We start from the raw sequence: 23,682 nt of genomic DNA, 5'->3' as shown, positions 1-23,682 counted from the left end.
CCTTACCTTTCCATTAATTTGCTTTCCAGAGCCCAGAACCAGAAGGGCTGCCCTGTGGTGGTCCATGCTCAGGTCTGTGCAGACTGAGGCACAGATCATCTCTGATGTCAGTGCTAACTGAAGGCTGAAGTCACCCTGTGGGACAGTAGCCTGACCAGCCTGTGGTGGGCCCTCACAGTATCAGACTCCAGTGACAGAGCTTAAATCCAGTTGTGGTGACAGAGCTGGCCTGGAGATGGTTGCTGACAGGACAACTGGAAGGCCCACATTCAAAGCATGTCTGAGAGTGCAGTACTAGATAATTGTATGTTAGCCAATCGCCTCCTGCCCCTCAAACCCAGCCCTCAAACAGCTTTAAGCCCCAGCATGTTCAGCTGATTATCTGCCTTGGTGTAGTACTCTCTAGAAAGACTAGCTCCATAGGTGAAAATTTACAGGCTGGAGAAAGAGGTATAGCAGAACACATTCATACCAATTTTTCTCTTCATTTTTCCTTTGCCAGTTCCATGGATTAGCATTGACTTGGACATAGCAAAATATTATTAAATTAAAAAAAAATTTAAAAAGAAAAATCAATAGCAATACTACTAAGGAAGTTTTCAGTTGTTTGAGTCTACAATAACAGATGAATAATTTTTTAAAATATTTTTCAACTTCTAAATAATTCTTATATTTTAAACCTATTTTCTGCCCTACTTGGTGCAATTAAATAAACCCTCATACAGAACAGAGCAGCACTCACACTCAAGCTGATATTAATGAATAAGTATAGGTTGCCCTGCTTATGCAAAAAGTTAAATTATATACATCATTATCTCATTTTCATGGTCACAAACTAGTTACAGTTCATATTTCTCTACAGTGTGAGGAAATAGTGCTTTACACTTTTAAGACCAGAATGAGAGACATGGAACTCAAATATTTACTTCCAATGCACTTCAAATGCTGCCCTTTTATGAACTGTTTACAAGCTGCACAGTAGTAGCTGAAAGACCCCTCTCTAGTCAGAGGAAGTGCTTGCCACTGGAAAAAGATGTTTGCAATGTTTGCAATGTTTCAGCTTGTAAATGTAGATATGAAGCCACTGATATCCAGGGCAAAAGCCAGCGCTGTCTTTTTTCCATGTAGACATTTCACGCCCATTCCTGTTGGCTTGTATATTATCAGCATGTTATTTCACTGCTGGGGCATTGACTTAAACCTTTTATTAGTCTTGGAGACCCTGACAACCAGTTTTGTTGCCATAATAGCTCAAACCCAGATTTTTCTTCCTGTCTCCTCCTGCTTCTCACAGCTCCCCTCTTCTCATTATGACTTCTGTGCTGTGTCCACTAGGACTTTAGGTTTCTAGTCCAGCCTGGCAGGCTGCACAAATGTTCCTTTATGATTCATATGAGGGAAGAGTTTTCACCTCCCCAGCTGCTGTTGTGTTCACACAGTGAGTGGGGTCTACCCTCCTGTGCACATCACTACTATGAGATATACATGTAGCCAGCCTATCAGCTTTCTAAAATTCTCCTTAGACTCTCTTTATCCTGTTCATATTAGACCTTGCTACTGCTGATATCATAAAAAATGTAGCTGTTTGCTGAATAATTTCTCACAAGCTGAAAACAATACAGATTAAGTGACCAAGATGTCAACCTATGTTTGTAATCTGCACAGACAAGATCTCATTTTCTGAAAGCTCCTACTTCAGGCACAGTGCAGGAGTGGTGGAAATTGGTATTGCCAGCCTGTCTTCCCAATTGAAGGAAGCATTTCTCTGTGCTTGTGTTTTTATTCGTACATATCTGTAGTTTCTGCCTTTACCATGGTGCCCCTTTCCCCCTACAGCAATCAGTACGCTCAGCAAGGTCTCTGCCTATTGTTCTGCATTTCCCAGGGCTACAGCTCATCCATCTTTTTCAGGCTAAGTGAACTAGGAGCTACAGAAAGACATAATTTCAAACCCAGCCTTCCACATTTGACTTCTTTCAATTAATGATGCTTTGTCTGGCAACGAAGTGGCTCATGCATCTGTTGAAATTCAAAGGAACTACTATCTGAAAACAGTAAGACAGCTGCTTGCCCAGCTGCAAAGCTGGGGTTTATCATGAGTAGCTGGGGGCCAGGACCTAGGCTTGTCTCACACATTTTGTTCCATCTCTTATGAAGGAACACAGCCTGCTGTAGTCCTAGTTTGTTTTCCAGACACCAGCTCATGTCCTAGTGGCAGGATCAGATGCTGCTTGAGAGGCCCACAGCACCTCCATGCCCAGAGGTCTGCCATGCTCCTGCATTCTGGATTCTCCACCATGTTGTAGAGGGAGCACAGGTACCAAAGGCTTCAGTCTGGGTGGGACACTTCCTTTACACAGTTACATAATCACTCTGTTGGGACCCTATGGGGAACTTCCTGAGTCTGAGAGCCCTATGCAACACAGGCCTTTATTAAGGACTCAGTTTTAATCAAAAAGCTAAAGAGAAACAAAACATGGAACGCCCAGCTGTGGGAGCAAATGGGGGCTGGCTGCACCCCTTCCCTCTTCAATGCCCCCACCTCAGCATTCTGCCCCATTCAGCTGCTCAGTTACATTTTGCTCAAGCCTTTGCTGTGATGTGTTTGAAATGGCCTGCACAACTCTGCTTCCTACCTCTCTCACATTCTCTGCTGCAGGTGTCAAAAGAACAGCCCTGCCAGCCTCTTCCACCCTGGCCCATGTCAGGCACTACCTCATCTAGAGGCATCTAAAATCACACACACTTTCCCCATGTCTTTCTCTGCTTTGGGTAGGGTATGGTAATTGTTATTTTCAGAAGACAAATCCACAGTACTCCCCACCCCTTCCTTCTCACCATCCATTTGCTATCATTCCAGTCTTTTGCTCTCCTAGATGCTGGAGCATCCCCCACATGGCAGAAGATGCCTTCTCCACTGTGCTTCCCTTTATATTCATTTTCATCAATCATTATAAATGACACTTGTCTCTAAAGCTTGCACACCTCTGATCTTGTGGAAGGACTGCTTGCTCCATTAATAAAACAAACTCAACCACTTCCAGAACTTAAGGACTTTCTCCCCATGTTTCTCCCCTTCTACTGGTTATAGGTAAACACTAAACAAGCAGATAAAATGCTGTTTACCTATTCCAGGCAAACTAGCTGTCTGAAAACACTTAAATTGGCTGCAGAGCCATTTTTTATGTAAACCCCGCACACAGACACATCCAGAGACCTTCCCACTGTAGAAGGAAATCAGCTGAGAATGGTCTGAAAGACAGAACTGTGTCAGAACAGCTCACCCATCACATGTTTGTTAGAGACACAGATATTCCAGTGGGTATATCAACCAGTTAAACAGTAAACAATTTGACTTTAGTTAGACTTAATTTTCACCATTACCAATACGAAAATTAAAACCTGTTAACTTCCTACTCATGCTTGCCTTAACAAACACAGTATTTAAAATATTTTCCCCGTTTAGGTGATTAATTGGATACATGGAGCTAGAAACAGAAGTCATCTACCATGATCATCTATCCTAGACAGTAAAATGCCCAAAGGCAAGAAACTATTGTACAGGTGCTATACAGATCAGTGGCGTTTTTGTGCTGACTAGGTTATGAAACCCTTATCCCACCTTTTTAATATGTTCTGATGCTGCATGTTAGTCTCATAACTTATATAAAAAAGTGCGCTAGGAAACCAAATTATTTAAACATTACATTAATAAGGGTAATAAAGACATGAAAACCAAACTCTTCTGCCTTCCACATGCGTGCCTTGTAATTTTGAGACAAGTAATCCTTTCTGCTGCAGCTTTTGGGATTTTATTTGCTGCAGCTGCTGCACAGTGTGGAAGCAGAGTGGTTTGGTCAGAGCTCAGGGCCTGGTGTCTCAGAGGAAAACCAGGGCTCTTATACTTGTTTCACAGAGGTGCTTCCTGACCTTGGGGCACTCATCTTGCTGCATGATTCTCATATAAATTAGGTATGAGGCTATTTAACATGCTTGAAAGGCAGAAATAGGAGTCAGCAGGAAAGCTGACTAGCACTGTTCAACTGCATTCAAAGGAGGAAAGCAGAAGCAACGAGAACTTGGGGTTGTTAAAAATAAATTGATGGCAGCAGGGTCCAGGACAAGCTGCCTTCAGCCAAGTTTGCATATTAGTTACATCTCCTCTAAGCTATGTTTGCAAAGCCCATGCACTCAAAACAATCTGTTCTGCATTTGAGGCTTGAAAACCTGTTTGTGGACAAATAATGAGCTCACGGCTTGAGTGTGTATGCCCCAGGGGCTCAACCTGTCTTATCTTGCCAGGAGCTCTGCCCAGGCACTGACCACAGGAGGAGGCCTGAAGCTCAACAACGCTGCTGACATTTGTGACAACATCTAAGCAATTAAACAGTCAGTTTTATTTAACTTTTCCAAGCTATTGCTAAGTGCTTGTTGCAGTCACCACATCTGTGCTGAACCCAAAATTTTACATCTCCTTTAACCTAATTAAACTAACCAATTTATATATGCTCAGTTACCACTTAGCATAGCTGTTAAAAACCTCTCTGGTAGACTATGCCTGTTTATTAGTAAGACAGTTAAGGACAGAGGAAGATTCTGCTGTGTTTAATATAACTTAGAGCGAAAGGGAATGTTTGCTGTGATTTAAGTAAGTGCTGAGATGCAATGCCCAAGTTTGCATTGCAGAGGTTGCCAGCCAGAAGCAAGACCCATCTGTGAGGAGCTGCTAAAAGGCACCCATGGTAAAGTCATCCTCTCAGCACAAGTAGTAAATAACTGTGAGGCTACACAGATTTCACTCCCTTTTTAGTTATTCCTACTTGTGGTTTACAATTTCAGTTTTATTATTAGCTATTTAATTCCAGATTCCATTAAAAATTATTTATCTAAATCACAGTTTAGCTGTGTGCAGTGAGCAGCTCCCCTCCATGGACTTCAGCTGGTTTTCTTGCAGGGATACAGCCATGTGCAAACAGTGTTTTATTGGCATGTAATCCCTCTCTCTGCCACTACAGGACTGAAAAGCCAACATCTCCCTTGAGAATAAAGCAGCATTACACACCAGGTGTCCCCTCATTGTGGGAAACTAGCTCTTTATTTCCAGAAGGGTTTTCCTAGAGTTCTAGGATACATTTCCCCATTTGGCTTTTGTTCTTGCAGCACTTTGGGTAGGTTAAGCTGCAGAGAGCTCCCCACTGCCATCTTTTTTCTCCAGTGACCATCAGCAACGTCAGAAAGCACTTTGAACTGTGATTCACACAGAGTGATGGTAAACGCAGATGGCTTCACAGCACAGAGGTATTAGGAACTGGATGACACGTTTCTTAAACGTGTCATCCAGTTCCTAATGGGTTTCTGGAAAAAACTCAAGCTAACAATATTAACATCTTAGGTTGTTCTGCAGTATCCACTTAAAACTGATGGGGTCTAGTCAAGACGACGAAGAAATCTTGAGATTTGGTATGGGCTGCGGCACTCTCAGGCCTTGTGGTCTCTTTATGAAACAAATGGTGGGGGCACAGCCAGAGTGTGTCTGACTGGACTGGGTTGCAGACGCCTCTGCAGCCTGCGCAGGACCATTGGGCAGGGCACTGGGCCACAGCCTTGCTCATTACATTCCTAATGGTAGGAGAGCAATCACAGGACAATAAACTGTTTCTGTCGAAGACTTAAGAAAACAAAAATACTAAGAGAAAAAAATTAAAGATCAAAGGGATAGAATATTTCCCATTCCACCACAAAAATCAGCCTTACAAATCATAACCAGCAATAGGAGACATGTTCAACAAATTTTTCCTTTTCAAGGAAAAAAGAAACTCAAGAGGGAGGGACAAGTGGGAAGGAATAAAGGGCCATAAAAAGGAACCAATTTTAATGCACCATTATAATCTTTGAGCATTTTCTCCCTGACAAGCAGATCTGCAAAGCATTTAAGATCCATATGTGACAAAGAGTCAGCCAGAGAGGGAGGAGTGGAAGGAGATGCCACTTGAGCTGGCACATCAGAGGATCTTTAAATAGAAAAGCTTTCAGGGAACTCGGGGTAGGCGCTTACCACACAAAATTTAATTACAGCCATACTCATCTGAAAAAAATATTACAGCTCTCTACTCCCCCCCTTTTTTACCTACAGCAATTGGGTAAGGGAAGGGGAAAAAGTCAATAAACCAGGATGGGACTCCAATCCTGGCATCTCCTGGGGGGTGATGCTTTCAGGTAGAGCTGCCAGCTCCCTCTGGGGCTAGCAATCCCTTGGGGAGACATACCTATTAGTCAGCTCCTCTGCTTCCTCTGGGTCCACGGCCTCCTCCTCCTCATCCTCCTCCTCCTCCTCCTCCTTCCTCCTCTTCCTCTTCTTCTTCATCTCCTATGAAGAACGAAGTCTCGGATGCCCTGTCACACTCAGCACTGCGGGAGCCCTCCATTCCCTTCCCTGCTCAGGCCCTCGCCGGTGATGTTTACCCCCAGCCCTGTCCTCCCCAGGGCTGCCTGAAGCAACTGTCATCCCCAGTAGCACTCACTTCTCCTGACTCAGGGCAGTCTTTAAATAGAAGGCAGCAAAGTTACAGCGCAGAGTCGCTGCTGTTCCTACCCTATCTCCTAGCACCAACCCAGTGCCAGGACACGTGGCCCTGTGGCCATCTCTCCAGCTGCTCTCTCCCTTCGCCTGCCGCTGCTGCTACAGAGTTGTTTCTACAGCAGACAGGGCAGTCAGGCAGCAGCAGGGAGGAAGGGGGCCAAGCAGAGCTTCCCCAGTCACCTCTAGCAAATTTGGGGTGGATGGTACAGATGAAGCAGAAGGAGAGTTTATCTGTGGCCCCAAGAGAAGGTACATTTCACAAGTTCTGCCCTTGAGCACACCCAGAGTGCCTCAAGCTCAAACTGGAAAGGTCAAATACAGTAACTAGTGAATGAGCCTCTGACAAACACATTTAATTATTAATACCGTACTGTAAGAGCTATCAGATGCAATGTGGTATTTAACCATGCAAAAGGAATGTATTTAAACCCTTGATTTATCAATGTGTTAAATCACAGGACATTTAAAACTTCCTATTTGAGTGGACTTGAACCAATTATAAAGCAAAGACATACTATACTACCATGCAGAGTTTAGGTTAAGCCACATTTATGCTTTATTATTCTGCATTTTACACAAAATGCAGTGCTTTTCACACACAAAACAGAAATATTTCCACCTGTATTAATCAACATAATGACTTTATTAAAAAAAAAATTCAGAAGAGGAGGAAAAGCACTAAACGCCTGATTCTAAGTAAAGAACTTCCAAGATATCTCAAGTATAAATGACTGTTTGCACAGTATAACTCCAATGCCCCCAGCTTTTTTTTTTCATTGTTCTTCAAATAAATATCTGGTTATAAATCAATCAGCAAACTCTTCCTTAAGAGTGCTGTAAGTATAGAAACACCCAGCCATGTACTTCTGAATACAAGCTATCTCTGCACACAAAATTAAAATTCTCCTGACATTCCAAAACAGTATGTCCAGGTCTTTCTGCTCTCTTGACCTACACAGTGACATACGCAATTTACGAGGTGACAATGTAATTTTTTGAAAAGTGTATTTTGAAACAGATATTAAACTAAACTAAACTGTACATTTCATCATGAGCATACACAGTGTACACAGCAAAATGTAAAGAATATGAAGTACTCTTCCTTAAATTTCATGTGGAAGGCAAGAGCTTTACAAGTGTTATAGAAATGCTTAGAGATGAAACATACATACATTGCACAAGTTTTGATTCAGTCTTGAGCACAGCAAGAGAAAGGCAAGCACTCTTTTACCAGAAACCCTTCAATTTATTTCCATCTGTACTTCTCACAAGTGAATTTGACCTGTAAATGGACCAAAATCGCACATTCTTTCATGCTCTTCAGACAAGCATCACACTCAGTAAAATCAATGGAAATATTTATATCTGAAAACACAAGGATTACAGAGATCAAGGCAAAAAAACCCACAAACCACAAAACACAGGACAACCCGTAGCAGTACAGTACAATAAATCAAGAGTGACATTCTGTGATGGACTTAAATTTAACATCAAATATACTGTGACTCAAGTCCAGTAACACAAGTTCAAGTAAAGCAGTAGTTCCAAATAAATGTTTGGGATTCACAAATATAACGTATTCACAAATGCTAACTTCAGGTTTTATACAAATCATCCTACATCCTTTTATCATCACTGCCCGTTTCTCCCAAATGACCATGTCATCCTGCAGTGTGAGTCTTAAAATTGATTTATATTGATTTCTTTGTCAGGGATTTTTAAAAAGTAACACCTTATACTGTCAACTCACATAAAGGTACTGAGAGTTCACTTACACATTCACATTTCAGGACAAGTGAGAGCAAGAGCTAAAAGAGAAACTTTAAGTTTCACAGCGGACAGCCTATGCCACTTCTGCATCACTGTCACCAAATATGAAGCTCTTGTCAACGTTTGGTCCTACTGTGCACCTTTGAGCCTGTTAATTTAGAAGACACTAGTGGTTTCTGACACATGAAGGGAGAACAGACAAGAAAACCCAATGCCAAAATGAGTAGTCAAGAACAATAACAAAAAAAATTAAATAAATAAAAGCACTGAACTAAACCAGTTTTATTTCAAGGCAATAACAAATTCCAAAGAAGACAGCATCTTGCACACACACTGACACCTTGGTCAGTTGTGAAAAATACCTTTTACCTAAGAGCTCTTAGAAAAAACTATTCCTGCCAGGATGTATGCCAAGGGATAAGAAGGTAAAAGTTTTTATTTTTAAGCTGAGGAAAGTTGAAAAGTTTACCCTAACACTAAAATTTATGGTAGCCATTAGTGAATTTTTTACTCTGAATACTTGCCCAGAGATGAAAACACAGGTCATTAAACCTCAAACAACTTCAGACTATACAGAACTGAATCCAAACTTAAAGTCCAGCTCCTACCCACTCTCCCAAAGCCATTTACTTTGTGGTATTACATCTGAAGTTTTCTGACGAAAGTTGCAGCCCACTATTTAACAAATATACTATCAACAAGTCTGTTCCAAAAAAATTGGGGAAAACTACCATCTAGATTTTCTGTTTATAGACATGGTTTATCAGAAGGACATAAACTTCAGAAAAAAATACAAAAGGATTCTTTTGAAAGACACAGACTGTTGTGGTTACAGACCTTACCTTGTATTAAAAATACCACTTAATTGGTAGGGCATTTTTTATACAGTAGCTCAGAGATACCACAATGTTTTAAACTAACCTTTTAAAAACAGCTAGGAATTAAATTAAATATGAAGCATTAATTTAAGGTGTAAGAAATGTTGACACATTAGGTGATGCAATACAAACTCATAAGAAAGTTTTATGCCTTTTATAAAGTTTTATTTCTCACATTCAGCTCACTTAAAATACATTTAAACCAACTTTAAACATTTATGTCCCTCTTATTTATCGTAGGTTGGGAAAGTTTTACATTTTCTAGACAAAGACATAGCCAACATGTTTTTTAAGAAGATACAGCCAACATTCTCTTTTCCCATAACCTACATACAGCTTTCAGAGCATCTTTGAATCCAGACATCATCCTGTCCTAAAATCTTGTGCTTCAGTTTTACATAAAGTGAATCAAAGTGAATATTTCACTGACACTCAAGTCTACCATCCTATAGAAAAAGGGCAGTAAGGGTGAACATATGCAAGGAGGAAGAACATTTCAGTGGACTGCTGGAGTCATATTAAAACTGAAAGACAGTTAAAATTAAGAAGAAAAGTCAATTGCAGAAAAAAGACAAAATTCTACATAGAGCAGACCATGACAAAGTGTGTAGGAAGTAATCTCACATCAGGCATATACTTTACAGTACTTAGAACTTCTAAATAAACTAGAACTTAATAGTTTGCACAAGAAGACATAATGCTTGTTATTCTACGGTTAGAAGAGTTTTCACAATCTTGTTAGAGATAGAAATAAACCAAACTTTTGCCTATTCACAGATGTACTGCAGAATAGCCATGATAGATCTTGATGAATTGCAACATGGGCCTTAGCTCAAGGGGCATTTCCTATTCTACTTAATTATAGGAAATGCTTTGAATATGCTGTACAAAATAACGTAAATTGGAAAAATAACCCGTATCTTCCATATATAAACTTTATTTCACTGGACACCATATAAAATATTAAACTTAAAAAATGGAAGTACGAATTCAACTTCAGTGGTAAATACCACCTTAAAAATTAATTGGTCTTCAACAGCAAATATAAGAGAGACACAAATTGTGCTACAGGAGGTCTAAGAGAAGGTTTGGAATTTTTTTGGAAGAACTATAATTTTCAATATTCCTTACTTAGATTCAATTTACAGTGGCTGATCAATTCACAAACATTTACACAAAATGAAATGAGAAGCCCAGCTTATTTTAGCACTGATGTGAGGTGTTTTGATTTTGATTTGGTCTTTTCTCCAAAAGAGGCACCACTATTACTTCAAATACATAAAAGGAAGCACTAAAAATTTTCCTTCCTACTCTGTGTAAATGTGAAGCATTTATGTGCATTGAATTGAGCTTTTTTACTTCAACTTCTTCATAGTACAACTGTTGCTTGAAAATTTTGGTTTACATTACAGTTCTTGATATTCAGAGTACTACCAACCATAATCTAGCTTCATTTTCATAAACAGTTGCTTGTTATTCCAAGTAAAAGTGAAATAAAACTGGAAAGTGCTAAGTTGACCAGAAGTGCTTACTGCAATTCAGCAGATGTAATGCACAGACTGTTCATCAAGAAGTTGGTAGTACACAGTGCCTTAAGAATGTAATCAGATTTGCACATGGTTTAACTCTGAATGTCTATCTTTCATGATTAAATCTGTCTGAAATAACGATTACACAGATCACACAAGAAACAAGTCAGTATATCCCCATACTTTCCTTAAAATAGATGTATTCTTGTTTGCTGTGAGTTTCTTCTACAAGTCAATGCAAGCATTTTCAGAAAGCGTATCTTGAAGAGCTGTATTAACAAATACTGATAATAAAATATGCCACATCCTTATAAACATTTCCTTAACAAAAGTTTACAGAGAAAAACAGGTCATAAAAACCATGGGGTGAGTGCCTCTTGATTTTGACACTGTTCTTTATTTCAGCAGGATCCGAAAAAAAGGGAAAATTAAAGAAGCTAGTTATCTTTTCTGTTTGACTGCTTTTAAAGGCAATATACAGTTCAGGTCTTTCTTCTCTTGTAATAACCGCCAAGCCTGAGGGAAAAAAACACAATGTTTTTTAAAAAAGACTATATAATCTTTGCACTAAAACTTAAATACCATTATAAGCAGTAAGCATCACAGTGCCACAAAAGTAACGCTGATTTTTTTCCCCTTCTTGAAAAGAAAATCTGTAGGTTGAGGTATTTTTTGTTCATTTGTTTTTGGGATTTTTTAAGGGAAGAAAAATCCAAAAAGTACACAAAACGCAATGAACTAATGAGGAAGGTAAAGCCTTTCAAGAACAGACTGGACTTTTGGAGACAGAAATGTTAACAATATTTAAGCATTACACTGGTACTCTAACTGCAAAATAATTGTCTCAAATTCACACATGTCAAAGTCCCCAGTAAATGATGTTATGCACTGTCATTTCCAGAACTCAGATGTGTTCCTAAAATAGGTTATTTCAACTTTCTTCTGTGTTCCAGTGTGAGTTTCAGGACATCTGCTATGCCATGAGCCTGCAAACAACTGCAATGACCCTCCTGTGTTTATACAGAAGTCATTTACATTCCAATGTGTAATGAAACTCACAAGAAGAACAATCCTCTCAAGGACAAAACAGATTGCTTAAGCTTTTTTAAAAATAGTGCAGGATATTAAGAAGTACTTGCACTTTTAGAGCAATTGTCATTCTTATGGTATCTGGTAAAAAGGACATTTTTCAGGGCTGTTTCACTCTAGTATATTGCTTCCAGACAGCTAGGATCAAACATCTACTTTTACATTTTTCAGAAAACCACAGAGGTTTGAAACAAATTTTGTTAACTGAAAACTCTGGAAAGAGAAGTTCACTCTGATTTCAGAGTACCGTGACAGCCCAAACCACTTTGTAAATGTGACTTTAGCAGATTCACAAAATCAACTATTTTATGTACCAGTATGTGAACGATTCAGTATTTTGTACGCTAACATGGTTAAATAAAAGAAAAATTTATTAACATTTCTGAATAAAAGTACAAGGAAAATGACTAAGGTGTCTTTTTTAGCGTTTGCTCTGTTACAAGTACCTGGCATTGAATTATGTTTTGCTGGAGAAGCCTTCAAGGTACTTGAAGACATGAATAACAGGAGTAAACACGAACCTCCAAGGTCAGCTTAACAGGGGAGTCTTAACCGGTTAAAGTTGGAAGCCAGTCCTACGCACTAATCCCTAGTCATAGCTACATAAAAAATAGTCAGAGATCTCAGAAACCTAGAATGTGAGTTGCAATACCTATGCGATGCCTATGATAGAAGCATAAAAGAGTTGATACCAAAAATTTTCAGAAAAATGCTTAACCAAAGTCTAAATTTTTCCTTGTTTCAAAGTGTCCTTTCCTCCCCTGACTAGGACAGTGAAAGTTCATGTTTGAACTACTCATGTTCTAAAATTATGAGTGTGATCTCCCTAAAGAAAAGTACCCACCTAAGTAAGTTATCAAAAATCAGAAACCCCCCGTTATTTTGGTGGTGATATTTATTAAAAAAGGGGATAGTAAGAACAATAAAATATTATCTATTACCACTCAAATTCATGTAGGAATAAATAATGAATGAAAACAAAGTTGTAACTTTAAAGGTCTTAACCACTGTTAGAATTTTACACACACAAGAAAACCTAAGAGAGAGGGTTTTTACTAGTTTGAGTACCCATTTCAGTGTAAACCTGAAGTTTAATGGCAGACATTAAAGAATACTCTTAAATGATTTTTCCACCTATTTTTAAAAACATGCATTTTTACTACTTATAGAACAAACTATAAAACATCAGAAACAGGCAGGTTTAATGACTAGCATTTTCAAGATAATAAAACTATCTTGAAAAACAAAGTGACCAGAAAAATTACATGAGATTACTTTTTACCTGTGCAAGTTCACCTCTGATCATATCAAACTTCTGTTTCTCACGTACAGCTCTAGCAGTATTTGTCCCATCAAAGGGCTCTGCAAGATCAAAATCAAACATGAAAACTGTTAAAGAAATCTAGAGTTGGTTGTCTCTGCTAACAAAGTAGGGTCAAGCATATAACTGCTTCCCAAAAGTGCTTTAAATACTCAATTCCTCTTTGGTTCTCAAGCTTTCTTTCTACATAACATTTATCCAAAAAACCCCAAACCAAAACTAAACTAAACGAACCAATAACACAAAATAACTGCCCCCCAAAAGAACAAGAAAACGCAAGACAAAACAAACAAACCAATAAAAAGGAGGAGGGAATTAACAACAACAACAACAAAAAACCCCAACCACCAAAAACCCCAAAACCCAAAAAAACAAACAAAAAAAACCCCCAAAACCAAAACACCCCAATGCTGAATTCTCTGAATGCCCTGAATGGAGAACATTGTCAGAGAGACAAAGCTGAGCAGTGCAGTTGACACTATAGGACAGGATGCCATCCAGAGGCACATGGACAAACTTGTGCAGTGGGCCCATGCGAATCTCACAAAAGTTCAACAACTGCAACGCTGCAAGGTGATGCAAGGTGCTGCATCTGGGTCGGGACAATCCCAGACACGATTACAGACTGGGAGAAGTCACTCAGAGCAGCCCTGCCCAGAAGGATTTGGGGGTGCTGGTGGGTGAGAGGCTGGACATGAGCCAGCCATGGGCACTCCCAGCCCAGAGAGCCACACGTGTCCTGGGCTGCATCCAGAGCAGTGTGGGCAGCAGGGCCAGGGAGGGGATTCTGCCCCTCTGCTCTGCTCTGCTGAGACCCCACCTGCAGTGCTGCATCAGCTCTGGGCTCCCAGCACAGGAAGGACAGGGACCTGCTGGAGGGAGTCCAGAGGAGGCCACAGAGATGGTCAAGGCCTGGAGCACCTCTTCTGAAAGGACAGACTGAGAGAGCTGCGGTTGTTCCACCTAGAGAGAAGGCTCTGGGAGGGATCTCATAGCAACTTCCAGTATGTAAATGGGGCCTACAAGAGAGCTGGAGAGGGACTTTTCTCAACAGCATGTCATGATAGGACCAGATGGAATAGGTTTAAACCAAAAAGGGCAAGCTTAAGACTAGATATTAGGAAGAAATTCTTTACTGTGAATGTGATGAGGCACTGGAAGAAGTTGCTTAGAGAAGCTATGGATGCCCCATCCCCGGAAGTGCTCAAGGCCTGGTTGGATGAGCCTCTGAGAAAATTGGTTTAGTGAAAGATGTCCCTGTCTGTGGCAGGGGAGCTGGAAAGAGATGATACTTGAAAGTCCCTTCCAACCTAAACCATTCTATGATTCAATGAATGCTTTAATGATATGTAATTCCTAATAAACTCAGCTTATTATCTGTTGAAGCATACTATGATTGTGCTGAATTTATGCAGTAGTAATTATCTGCTACAGCTCAATAGTCTGTGATAACATATCAGACTATGATTTTGCATATTAAAATATTTTGAAACTTATTACACATGAGATTCTTGGAACTATTCACTGTAGATTCATCTCATTCAACAGTTTCTCAGTGAAATACTGAGAATATAGTAAAATATTTAGTATAATTTTAATATAAGACATGTCAACTGCTCATACCTTTATCACACCATACCTATTCTGCAATATTTGTTCATAAGTTAACCATCTGGGGGTTCTACTTTCTAACTGATGACAAATCAATGTGATCTTCCCCCCCTTTTTTATCCTAACTAATAGTTTGGAACTTTTTTTAATTGCAAGATTAAAAAAGTAGTTCTTGCTACTGATAAGGTTGCCAACATTAAAGCAATTGTTAAATGTACTAAAAAATCATGATGCAGGGACTACGAGTTACAGTGTGCTACAAAACAGATTTTATAGTCTTCTTTCTCCTTAATAGAGAACTACTTAATACTTAATACTACTTGTGTATTTCACAGTGGTAGAATGTATGGAAGTCCTCAAGGACCACAGAACCACAACAATATTTGTCAGATCAGGTAGATTTTTTTCTGTCGAGTTGGTTATGAATTACTTTTATTCAGACAGTGATGTATAGCAAAATAAAGCATTACACAGACACCAGAAGGGCTTGTACCTTTATGGAGACTGGAATTTCAAATTTGGTACGTGCTCCATGGCTTTAAGTTTTTATTTCTGCTAGCTATTTTAATTCACTAAGAAATTTTTGCATGCAATGAATGTTGTATTTAGAAATTTTCTAAAAAGATTCTCTTCAAACTACCTAGTTTTCAGTGGACAGTTACAGGCAGACTTCTTTTATTTCAGAATACATCATACTTTTAGTTTAGAACAAAAACTGAAAACCAAATAAAACATACACGGTCCTCTAATGTCAGTCTCATTATTTGAGAGAGTGATCTAGTATAATTAAGAACTCCATGTTCATATATACTACGTGAACAAATACAGCATTTCATTTGTGTATCATAAATGTGATGGTAACTGCTTTTTTAATGCTAGGACCTTTATGTTGAGTCAAGTCATATTTATATTTTAAAGCAACAAGGGCTGAACTGTACAATCCTCTCAAACCACCAGTGGAAAAAAGGTATTCCAGTCACAAAAGCGAACTCACATCTTCCCTTTAATATTCCTGCATATTTACTGATTGTCAAAAGACAAACTGGTTCTCTGAAGCACAGCAAGAATAATTTTACAATCAGATACTCTTTACACCACTACATTTTCTAACCATCAAGACAGTAAGAGTTTGTTCTAAGTTATTTTCTTCACACACAGAGATGAGAATATTAAAAGAAAAAAGTAACAGCTTTAAGACTGATGCTTGAGGGAAAGACTAAAGGGAATCATTTTTCCAAACAAAAATACATGATATCACAGAACTCCAGAACTGCTGCTAACCAAGCCTGAGGAATGATTTTTTGAATTATTTTTAGCATGTGGATCTGAAAGACTTGAAACTACAAATATGAATCAGGTAAGGCTTAGGTGGCTTCTGATTTGATTTCCATAAATTATTATCAATGTAATTATCTCATAAAATTGCCACATTTCTAGCTTTTCCTATTCTCCAACAGGACAGTAGTTGATATTACTTGATACAGACAAGATTTAAACTGAAACTAGAATAGTTAATAGCCATTTAGAGCTTCTGGCAATGATTGGTCAAAATATTATCTAAAAGCAGGGTTCTCTGTATCTCTATATCCCCATCATGGTAAAAGCCTATCATATTTTAAAGTGTCTGGAAAGATCATCTCTACTATATTTGTTTCTCCAACAGCAGAAATACATGTGAGAATCAGCCTTGAGGCCCATAACATTTAGAACACAATACAGTTTTTCTTGAGCTACTCTAAATACAGTATTATATGCGGAATTGTGGAAACTTGCAGGCACAGCCTTGTGTAATCTATCAACAAATATTTTTTAGATATTTAAAAATAATTGCAATAGTACCAATTACTGAAATTTTATTCTGTGAACAGGAAAATTTGACAAATACTTGGAAAACAGAATATATTGGCATTTACCTAACTTTTGCAATCTTCTCCTCAAGTACACAGAAATTTATGTACATACTTTGTTAACCTAGTTCAGTTTAACAGCTGTTATAAACATGAAGTCTACTTTGAGCAAAAGTAGATTTTATTTTTCCCTCCCAAATGAGAAGTAAAAAAGTTGGTTTGTGAGGCTAAACCCACTAAGTCTTGAACCAAGGAAGGAATCAGATATGTCACCTACAGATAATTCTGACTTTGTTAATAGTTCAAAGGCAAACGCTTTAAGGAAAAGTTCTATGTAATCAATCTATGTTGATGTATATTCTATTTTCCAGACTGGTAGAAAGAGAACCCAATTATTCAACCACTTTGTAATGTCATAAATTACTTGAGAGCTTCAAACACACAGCCCCCCTGCAACACAGTGGATCAGCATCACGTGACAGAAGCAAACAGAGCTGCCCAGCATTCCCACCTCCCACATTCAGACCAGAACCTTGGCAGTGCCTCACTATGCTATCCTGAATCATTTCAGCTGTGCAGATACTCTAATTCTCACATTTCTCAACTCTAAGACCACAGAGTCCAGTGCAACTATATTTCAGTGTGTTTTTCTTCTCCTGTAACTGTTGATTTTTTCCCAAAGGGTCAAATAAAGAACGGGAATCCCATCATGTGGCTTTACACTGACATTCATATGACTGTGGCCAAGTCCATGAGCTCTGAACCACAGAATAACCAAGTTCACCATCAGGTGAAGTTGATTGAAGGCGATTCTCTGCACAGAGCAGCACAAATGCAGGAAAGTACATACATACCCCAACCCTAAACCTCATCAATCTTGATGACTACTTTCCTTATTCTTATCCTCCTTATTCTCCTTATTCTCCTCCTCCCCCAGCAAAATCTCAGTGTCTAACAACTTTCCCCATACCATTTGTCTCCTGTTCAAGTTATATTCCTATTTCATCCTGTGACGTCAACCCTTGATATCCTAATCCTAACAGCCTTCATTAATTTGCAGCCAGGACTCAGGCCACCTCTCCATTTGTGACAACTGTTTCCAGTTAATTTGCAGCCAGGACTCAGGCCACCTCTCCCTTTGTGATAACTGTTTCCAGTTACCCAGCAACTCTCAGTCTCTTCAGTCTGTCCTCATTCTCCTAACATCTCAATCCTTCTCTTGGCTTATCATCTTCTCTTTCCTTACTGCAAGCTTCATCTCCTATGTATGCTTACCTGCTCATCTTCTCCATGTACATTCCCCATGGCAGCTGAAAGGCGTCACTAGCACATGAATCTGGTTGTCTGTATAGTGCAGTTCTACTACTCAGTTCTGCACTGAGACAGCTGAGACCTGCAACTCCAACAGGTAGCCTAAGTTTACCCTCCAGTTCTGGGAGGCATCATGCAGTCTCTGCACAAAGCCTATGTTCACTAGCCAGCCAAAAATACTACCCACAAGGAGATCAACATACACATAACCTAGTCAGTGAAATGCCAGACCAGAATATTCTTCAAGAATAATCTGAGTATATGCCTGCTGTGTTTTTTCAGAAGTTCAAACTTGGCAAAACTGACAAGTATTTTTGTGGAGCAGAAAAACACACACTACTGGCACAAAGGCTACTCCTTATCAAAATCTGAAGCCCTGTTCCAAAAGTAACAGGGCAATGAGTGCTCTTGAAGAAAAGGTCAGGAGTACTATTTTTAAACACTTTAGAGCTTAAAGCTTCCTCCTCAAATGTTTTTGACGGGACTGTTTACGAACTATTTACATTGGTTATACTTCCTTCTCTACATAATGCACACATGCAATATATTTCTCAAAACACAACAAAGGTAAAGTTTAATTGATAGATTTATGTATTTAACGCCTTAACACTTAAAAAATATAATGCAGCTTCACATATTACCTTCTACACAAATAAATTTGTTTCTCCATTCAATACCATCAGGTCTTGCAATAGCCTTGGCCTCACGAACTGATATCATTTGATGGCTCCAACTAAAGAAAAGGAAAACAATTTGTAAAAAATTTTAACTCTTAGTTATCTTCAAATTATCAGTTTACATTAAAAAAATTGTCAGACTGCAATGTTATAAGTCTGGATAACACAGTATTTTATAATAATGAGTAATTGAGTTTAACATCATGAGTAGGAAACAAGAAAATTTTTCTACTAACAGAACTTCAAGTACAAAAAGCATCTCCAAAACAGACCATCACAGCTATCCATGAGTAACATATATTCACAATGGAATTTTCTCTACTAACAATGTCAAACTTTGTGATAATTTACATTGTGACCTACATTTAGTTGCAAGTTCAAAATAAATTACAGAGTCAGAATTTTCTGTAGGAAGAAAAGGAATGTAAGGAATAAGCGTAGACAAGTCACATACTGCATTCCATAAACAACACTCAATAGTATAAAGATATGTAGAATAATTTGCTCATAGGCCTTCCCTGTGCAAGGAACCTATTACTAGAAAATTTCAATACTTTATATATGATGAATTTTAGATCTGCAAGTACAACAACTCTCTACCACTTTCTGCAGGCAGCTTTACAACAACAAGACATGGAAATTACCACATTTAAACAGGAACAGCAGGCAGATTATAGGGCCTTTTGATGTGCCACCATTTTTATAACACTTGGCACAACAATATCCCAAACATAATGGAAGCCAAGAAAACCCCCACTTCCAGTTTTGTGTTCTCATCTACCCAGCCACCTTTCAGCTGCTTTTAACTAAAGAGGGCAGCTCATCCTGCATGCCATCACGTCCCATATCCAAGACAGTCAGGGGACTGAGCCCAGCCAGCAGGGGTTTATGAAAGGCAGATCCTGACTGACCAACCTGATCTCCTTCTGTGGCAACGTGGATATGGGAGGGCTGTGGATGTAGTCTGCATGGACTTTAGCAAAGTCTTTGACACCATTTCCCACAGTATTATCCTTGAGAAACTGGCAGCTGATGGCTTGGGCAGGTGCACTGTTCACTGAATGAATAACTGCCTGGATGGCCAGGCCCAGAGAGTGGTGGTCAGTAAAGTCACATCCAGCTGGTGTTCAGTCACCAGTGCTGTTCCCCAGGGCTCAGTACTGGGACCAGTGCTGTTTAATATCTTCACCAATGATCTCATGGAGGGCACCCTCAATCAGTTTGCAGGTGACACCAAGCTGGGTGGGAGTGCTGATCTGCTGGAGGGCAGGAAGACTCTGCAGAGGGATCTGGGCAGCCTGGATCATGGCTGAGGCAGATGGTGTGAGGTTCAACAAGGCCCAGTGCTGGGTCCTGCCCTTGGGTCACAGCAACCCCAGGCAGCTCCACAGGCTGGGGCAGAGTGGCTGGAAAGGACCTGGGGGTGCTGGTGACAGCAGCTGAACATGAGCCAGGCTGTGCCCAGGTGGCCAAGAAGGCCAATGGCATCCTGGCCTGGATCAGCAATGGTGTGGCCAGCAGGGCCAGGGCAGGGATTGTCCCCCTGTGCTGGGCACTGGTGAGGCCACACCTTGAATGCTGTGTTCAGTTTATGGCCCTTTATTACAAGAAACACATTGAGGTCCTGATGTTCGTTGAAAGAAGAGCTGAGAAAGAGTCTAGAAAACATGTCCTATGAGGAGCAGATGGAAATAGTGTTTTTTATTCTTGAGAAATCAAAGCTCAAGGAGGAACTCAACTCTCTCTACAACTACAAGAATGTTGTAGCCAGGTGGGGGTCAATCTCTTCTGCCATGTGTCAAGGAAAAGAAGAAATGGCCTTAAATTGTACTAGCAGAGGTTCAGATTAGGTATTAGAAAATTATTTTTCACTGAAAGAGTAAACTGGCATTGGAGTAAGTTGCCTAGGGAAGTGATGGAATCACCACCTCTGGAAATGCCCAAGAGATGTCTGGATGTGGCACTTGGGAATATGTTGTAGGGGTGATTACAGTGGTGCTGCATTGGAAGTTGGATTAGATGGTCTAAAAGGTCTCTTCTAATCTTGATGATTTTGCAAACCCAGGAGCCACCACATCAGTGAAACAGTTGGGTCACCAATACATCACCATATGTCCTGACTAAATGGGTAGAAATAGCTGGGCAATATGCTTCCAGTTGTATCTTACGTACACCTGACAGAGGAGCTGGGCTGGGTATGTCAACCACCAGCAGTAAATCTGTAGGTATCAACTGTAAATTAAAATACTGTCATCCGTTCATTCATCAGTCAAATGTGAAAGAATTCTGTCCTCCCTAGACTACAGATCTGCTATTAAGTCAATAATGACAAGACAGTTAAAAGTCCTGACTGTAATTTTACAAGTTATCTTGAATACAACTCATAATTAAAGCCTCCTATGGAGCTCAGTTGTTTCAATAACTGTAATTCCACAGAACACGAATATTTAACACTATGAATAGGGCCTATTTTTAAAAAATGCAGGACACAGCATGTAAAGAGATCTAGGATACCTCAGTGTGTACATTTAGCTTTCTCTTAATATATCCTTTAGAAAATTAGTAATGATAATCATCTTTTCTAGCATTCAATGTACACTAAAGCCTCCATTCCAACCCATAATCCTTCCTCTCCTTAATTCCCACAGTAGACTACTTTTGTGATAAACAGGGATAATGTCAAGCATCAAATACTTTCCTATCATGTCTTTTAATAATCACCATCAACACAGGCTTAATTCAGATGAAATGCTCAAAGAACCCCACACACACACATTCATAAAGACAAAAGACGAAACCCCTGTGCTTAGAGCATCAAACAAGCTTAAACTGCAGCTCAAGAACACATGTTGCAAGCAGAAGCTTACAGTTTGCTTTTTTAAAAACCTTACTTAAAAATGAGAGATCCAGGCCAGTGGAGGAAGACAGAAAGAGAGAGAGAAAGAGAGAGAAAGAGAGAGAAAGAGAGAGAAAGAAAGAGAGAAAGAGAGAGAGAAAGAGAGAGAGCGAAAGAGAAAGAGAGAGAGAGAGAGAGAGAGCAAGAGAGAGCAGGAGAGCAAGAGAGAAAGAAAGAGAAAGAGAAAAAGAGAGAAAGAGTGACAGAGAAAGTCCTGCAAAGAAGTATTTAATGTGTATTTGGTTTAACAAAGCAGTACTGTTTCACTTGAAACAGCAATTCTTCTCTTGAATTATTTTCTTCCTATGCTCTACTTGCAAGCAACTTCTTGCTGAAATTTTATATTTTGTCATTAAAATGTAAGCAAGCTTTTACCATGTGCACCATAAACAAATCAGTGAATGATCTTAAACAACTGCTACTTAACCTGCCATGGTAAATTTAAGGGAAGTAATCACAAAGCAATAATTTCAGGTGAGCAACGCCTTGCTTCAAGGTCTCACTTTGTAAGGAGACAGCCAAGTGAAAACCTGCTGCCTTCACTCACAGCTGCAGAACTGAAATCAGACACCTCCTTCAGAGTGGCTGGTAAACACGTTTCCAAATACTTGCTTCGGGGAACATCTACACGTTTTTCTTGATTGCATTCACTACTTAATCAGTGGACAATTTTAAATAGGTAAAGTTAAAATGAAGCCACTACCATAGCCAGCTGTATCTTAAGAAGCATTACACAGACTTGAACTCTAATGGCAAGATAAATATACAACCATAAAGGCAAAATAGGCTTTGCCATATATGGTGTGCTATTCCAATACATGCTGCAATTTCCAAACCACATTTCTTTGGGGACAGGGATAAAGAGGTACAAAAATTACTTCTTATGGACACACTGAAAACCCTAGAGTAAGACTGTGGAAAAACAATTTTCTGAAACATCTTATAGTCTAAATAAACAAAACAGTTTAAAAGCATAAGGGAAAATAAATACAGCACAAGGACTTATGCATGACTGCACAGCATGCAAAGCTCCTATTTCTTCCTTTGCTATACTCTTTAAGCCCATCTTGTCCTACATCAAGTAAAAAAAAAATCACTGATTTACCTAATGGCCTTTGCAAGAGCGAGGGAGAAATTTAAAACAATATATCTCCATCTTCTCTTAACTTCCTGATGATTACATGTAAAACAGATCAGTAGTTAAACATTCTAGACAGGTGGCTTCACTGATTTATTCTGTTCAAAATTATGATCTTTACACATGATCTGATCACTCTTGATTGCATGCTGTTCATTCAGTAAAACAGTTCCTGTGTATTACATCTGGTAGCACATCCTACTCCACAGATAGGAGCTTACAAAAATTGAAGTCACAATCTCTGAAGCAATCTTTTCATCAAACACATGACAGTCCAACAGGGAAAGTTCAGTGGCCCAGTACAGACCATAAAAATATAGCCTCATTTAACAGTCACACTGTCTGAAATATAATCTCAGAATTTTGGTGCATAAAGACACTAGTAAATGTTTCACAGGGAAAACAAACAGTGAAAAAACTACTTATTACAGCACAGAAAAGGAATACTCACACTCTAACACTAGTTCTTCCATGAAAGACAACTATGAGAGCCCTGTGTTGGCTGTATTTGCAAGCTGAACATGAGCCAGCAGTGCCCTGGCAGCCAGGAGGGCCACCTGTGTCCTGGGGGAATCAGGGACAGCATCACCAGCCGGGCAAGGGAGGGATTGTCCTGCTCTGCTCTGCACTGGGGTGCCCTCACCTCCCTCACCGCGAGTGCTGGGAACAGTTCTGGGTGTCACAATATAGGAAAGACATAAAGCTATTGGAGAGTGTTCAAAGCATGACCACAAGGATCATGAAGGGCCTTGAGGAGAAGCTGTATGAGGAGTGGCTGTGGTCACTTGGTCTGTTCTGCCTGGAGAAAAGGAGACCTCATTGCAGTCTGCAACTTCCTCATGAGGGGAAGAGGAGGAACAGACCCTGATCTTTTCACTCTCGTGACAGGACTTAAGGTAACAGCATGAAACTGAGTCAGGGGAGGTTTAATTTGGATATTAGGAAAGTATTTTTCACCCAGAGGGTGGCTGGGCACTGGAACAGGCTCCCCAGGGAAGTAGTCACAGCACCAGCCTGACAGAGCTCAAGAAGTGT

At 39.6% G+C, this 23,682-nt stretch overlaps 2 protein-coding genes across 4 annotated transcripts in view; both read right to left on the bottom strand.

Annotated features, from left to right (window-relative positions):
* The window catches only part of CMYA5 (cardiomyopathy associated 5), a 45,585-nt gene extending 39,160 nt beyond the window's left edge, over positions 1–6,425 (bottom strand). Inside the window, 2 exon segments of the mRNA XM_030969007.1 lie at positions 6,267–6,337; positions 6,339–6,425. Of these exon segments, the coding sequence (XP_030824867.1) occupies positions 6,267–6,337; positions 6,339–6,425 (158 nt within the window).
* A 4,139-nt stretch (positions 6,426–10,564) lies between these two features.
* TENT2 (terminal nucleotidyltransferase 2) overlaps positions 10,565–23,682 on the bottom strand; it is a 40,305-nt gene continuing 27,187 nt past the window's right edge. For all 3 annotated transcript variants that reach the window (XM_030968320.1, XM_030968319.1, XM_030968318.1), the window contains 3 exons: positions 18,578–18,669; positions 13,129–13,208; positions 10,565–11,273 (listed from right to left, as the gene is read on the bottom strand). In XM_030968320.1, coding sequence (XP_030824180.1) covers positions 11,199–11,273; positions 13,129–13,208; positions 18,578–18,669 — 247 coding nt within the window. In that variant the 3' untranslated portion in view covers positions 10,565–11,198. The remainder of the gene's footprint in view (positions 11,274–13,128; positions 13,209–18,577; positions 18,670–23,682) is intronic.

This window comes from Camarhynchus parvulus, chromosome Z (genome assembly GCF_901933205.1).
Source record: "Camarhynchus parvulus chromosome Z, STF_HiC, whole genome shotgun sequence".
NCBI classification, from domain to species: Eukaryota; Metazoa; Chordata; class Aves; order Passeriformes; family Thraupidae; genus Camarhynchus; species Camarhynchus parvulus.
The sequence above is the reverse complement of the archived record's forward strand: the minus strand, read 5'-3'. Positions and strand labels throughout refer to the sequence as shown.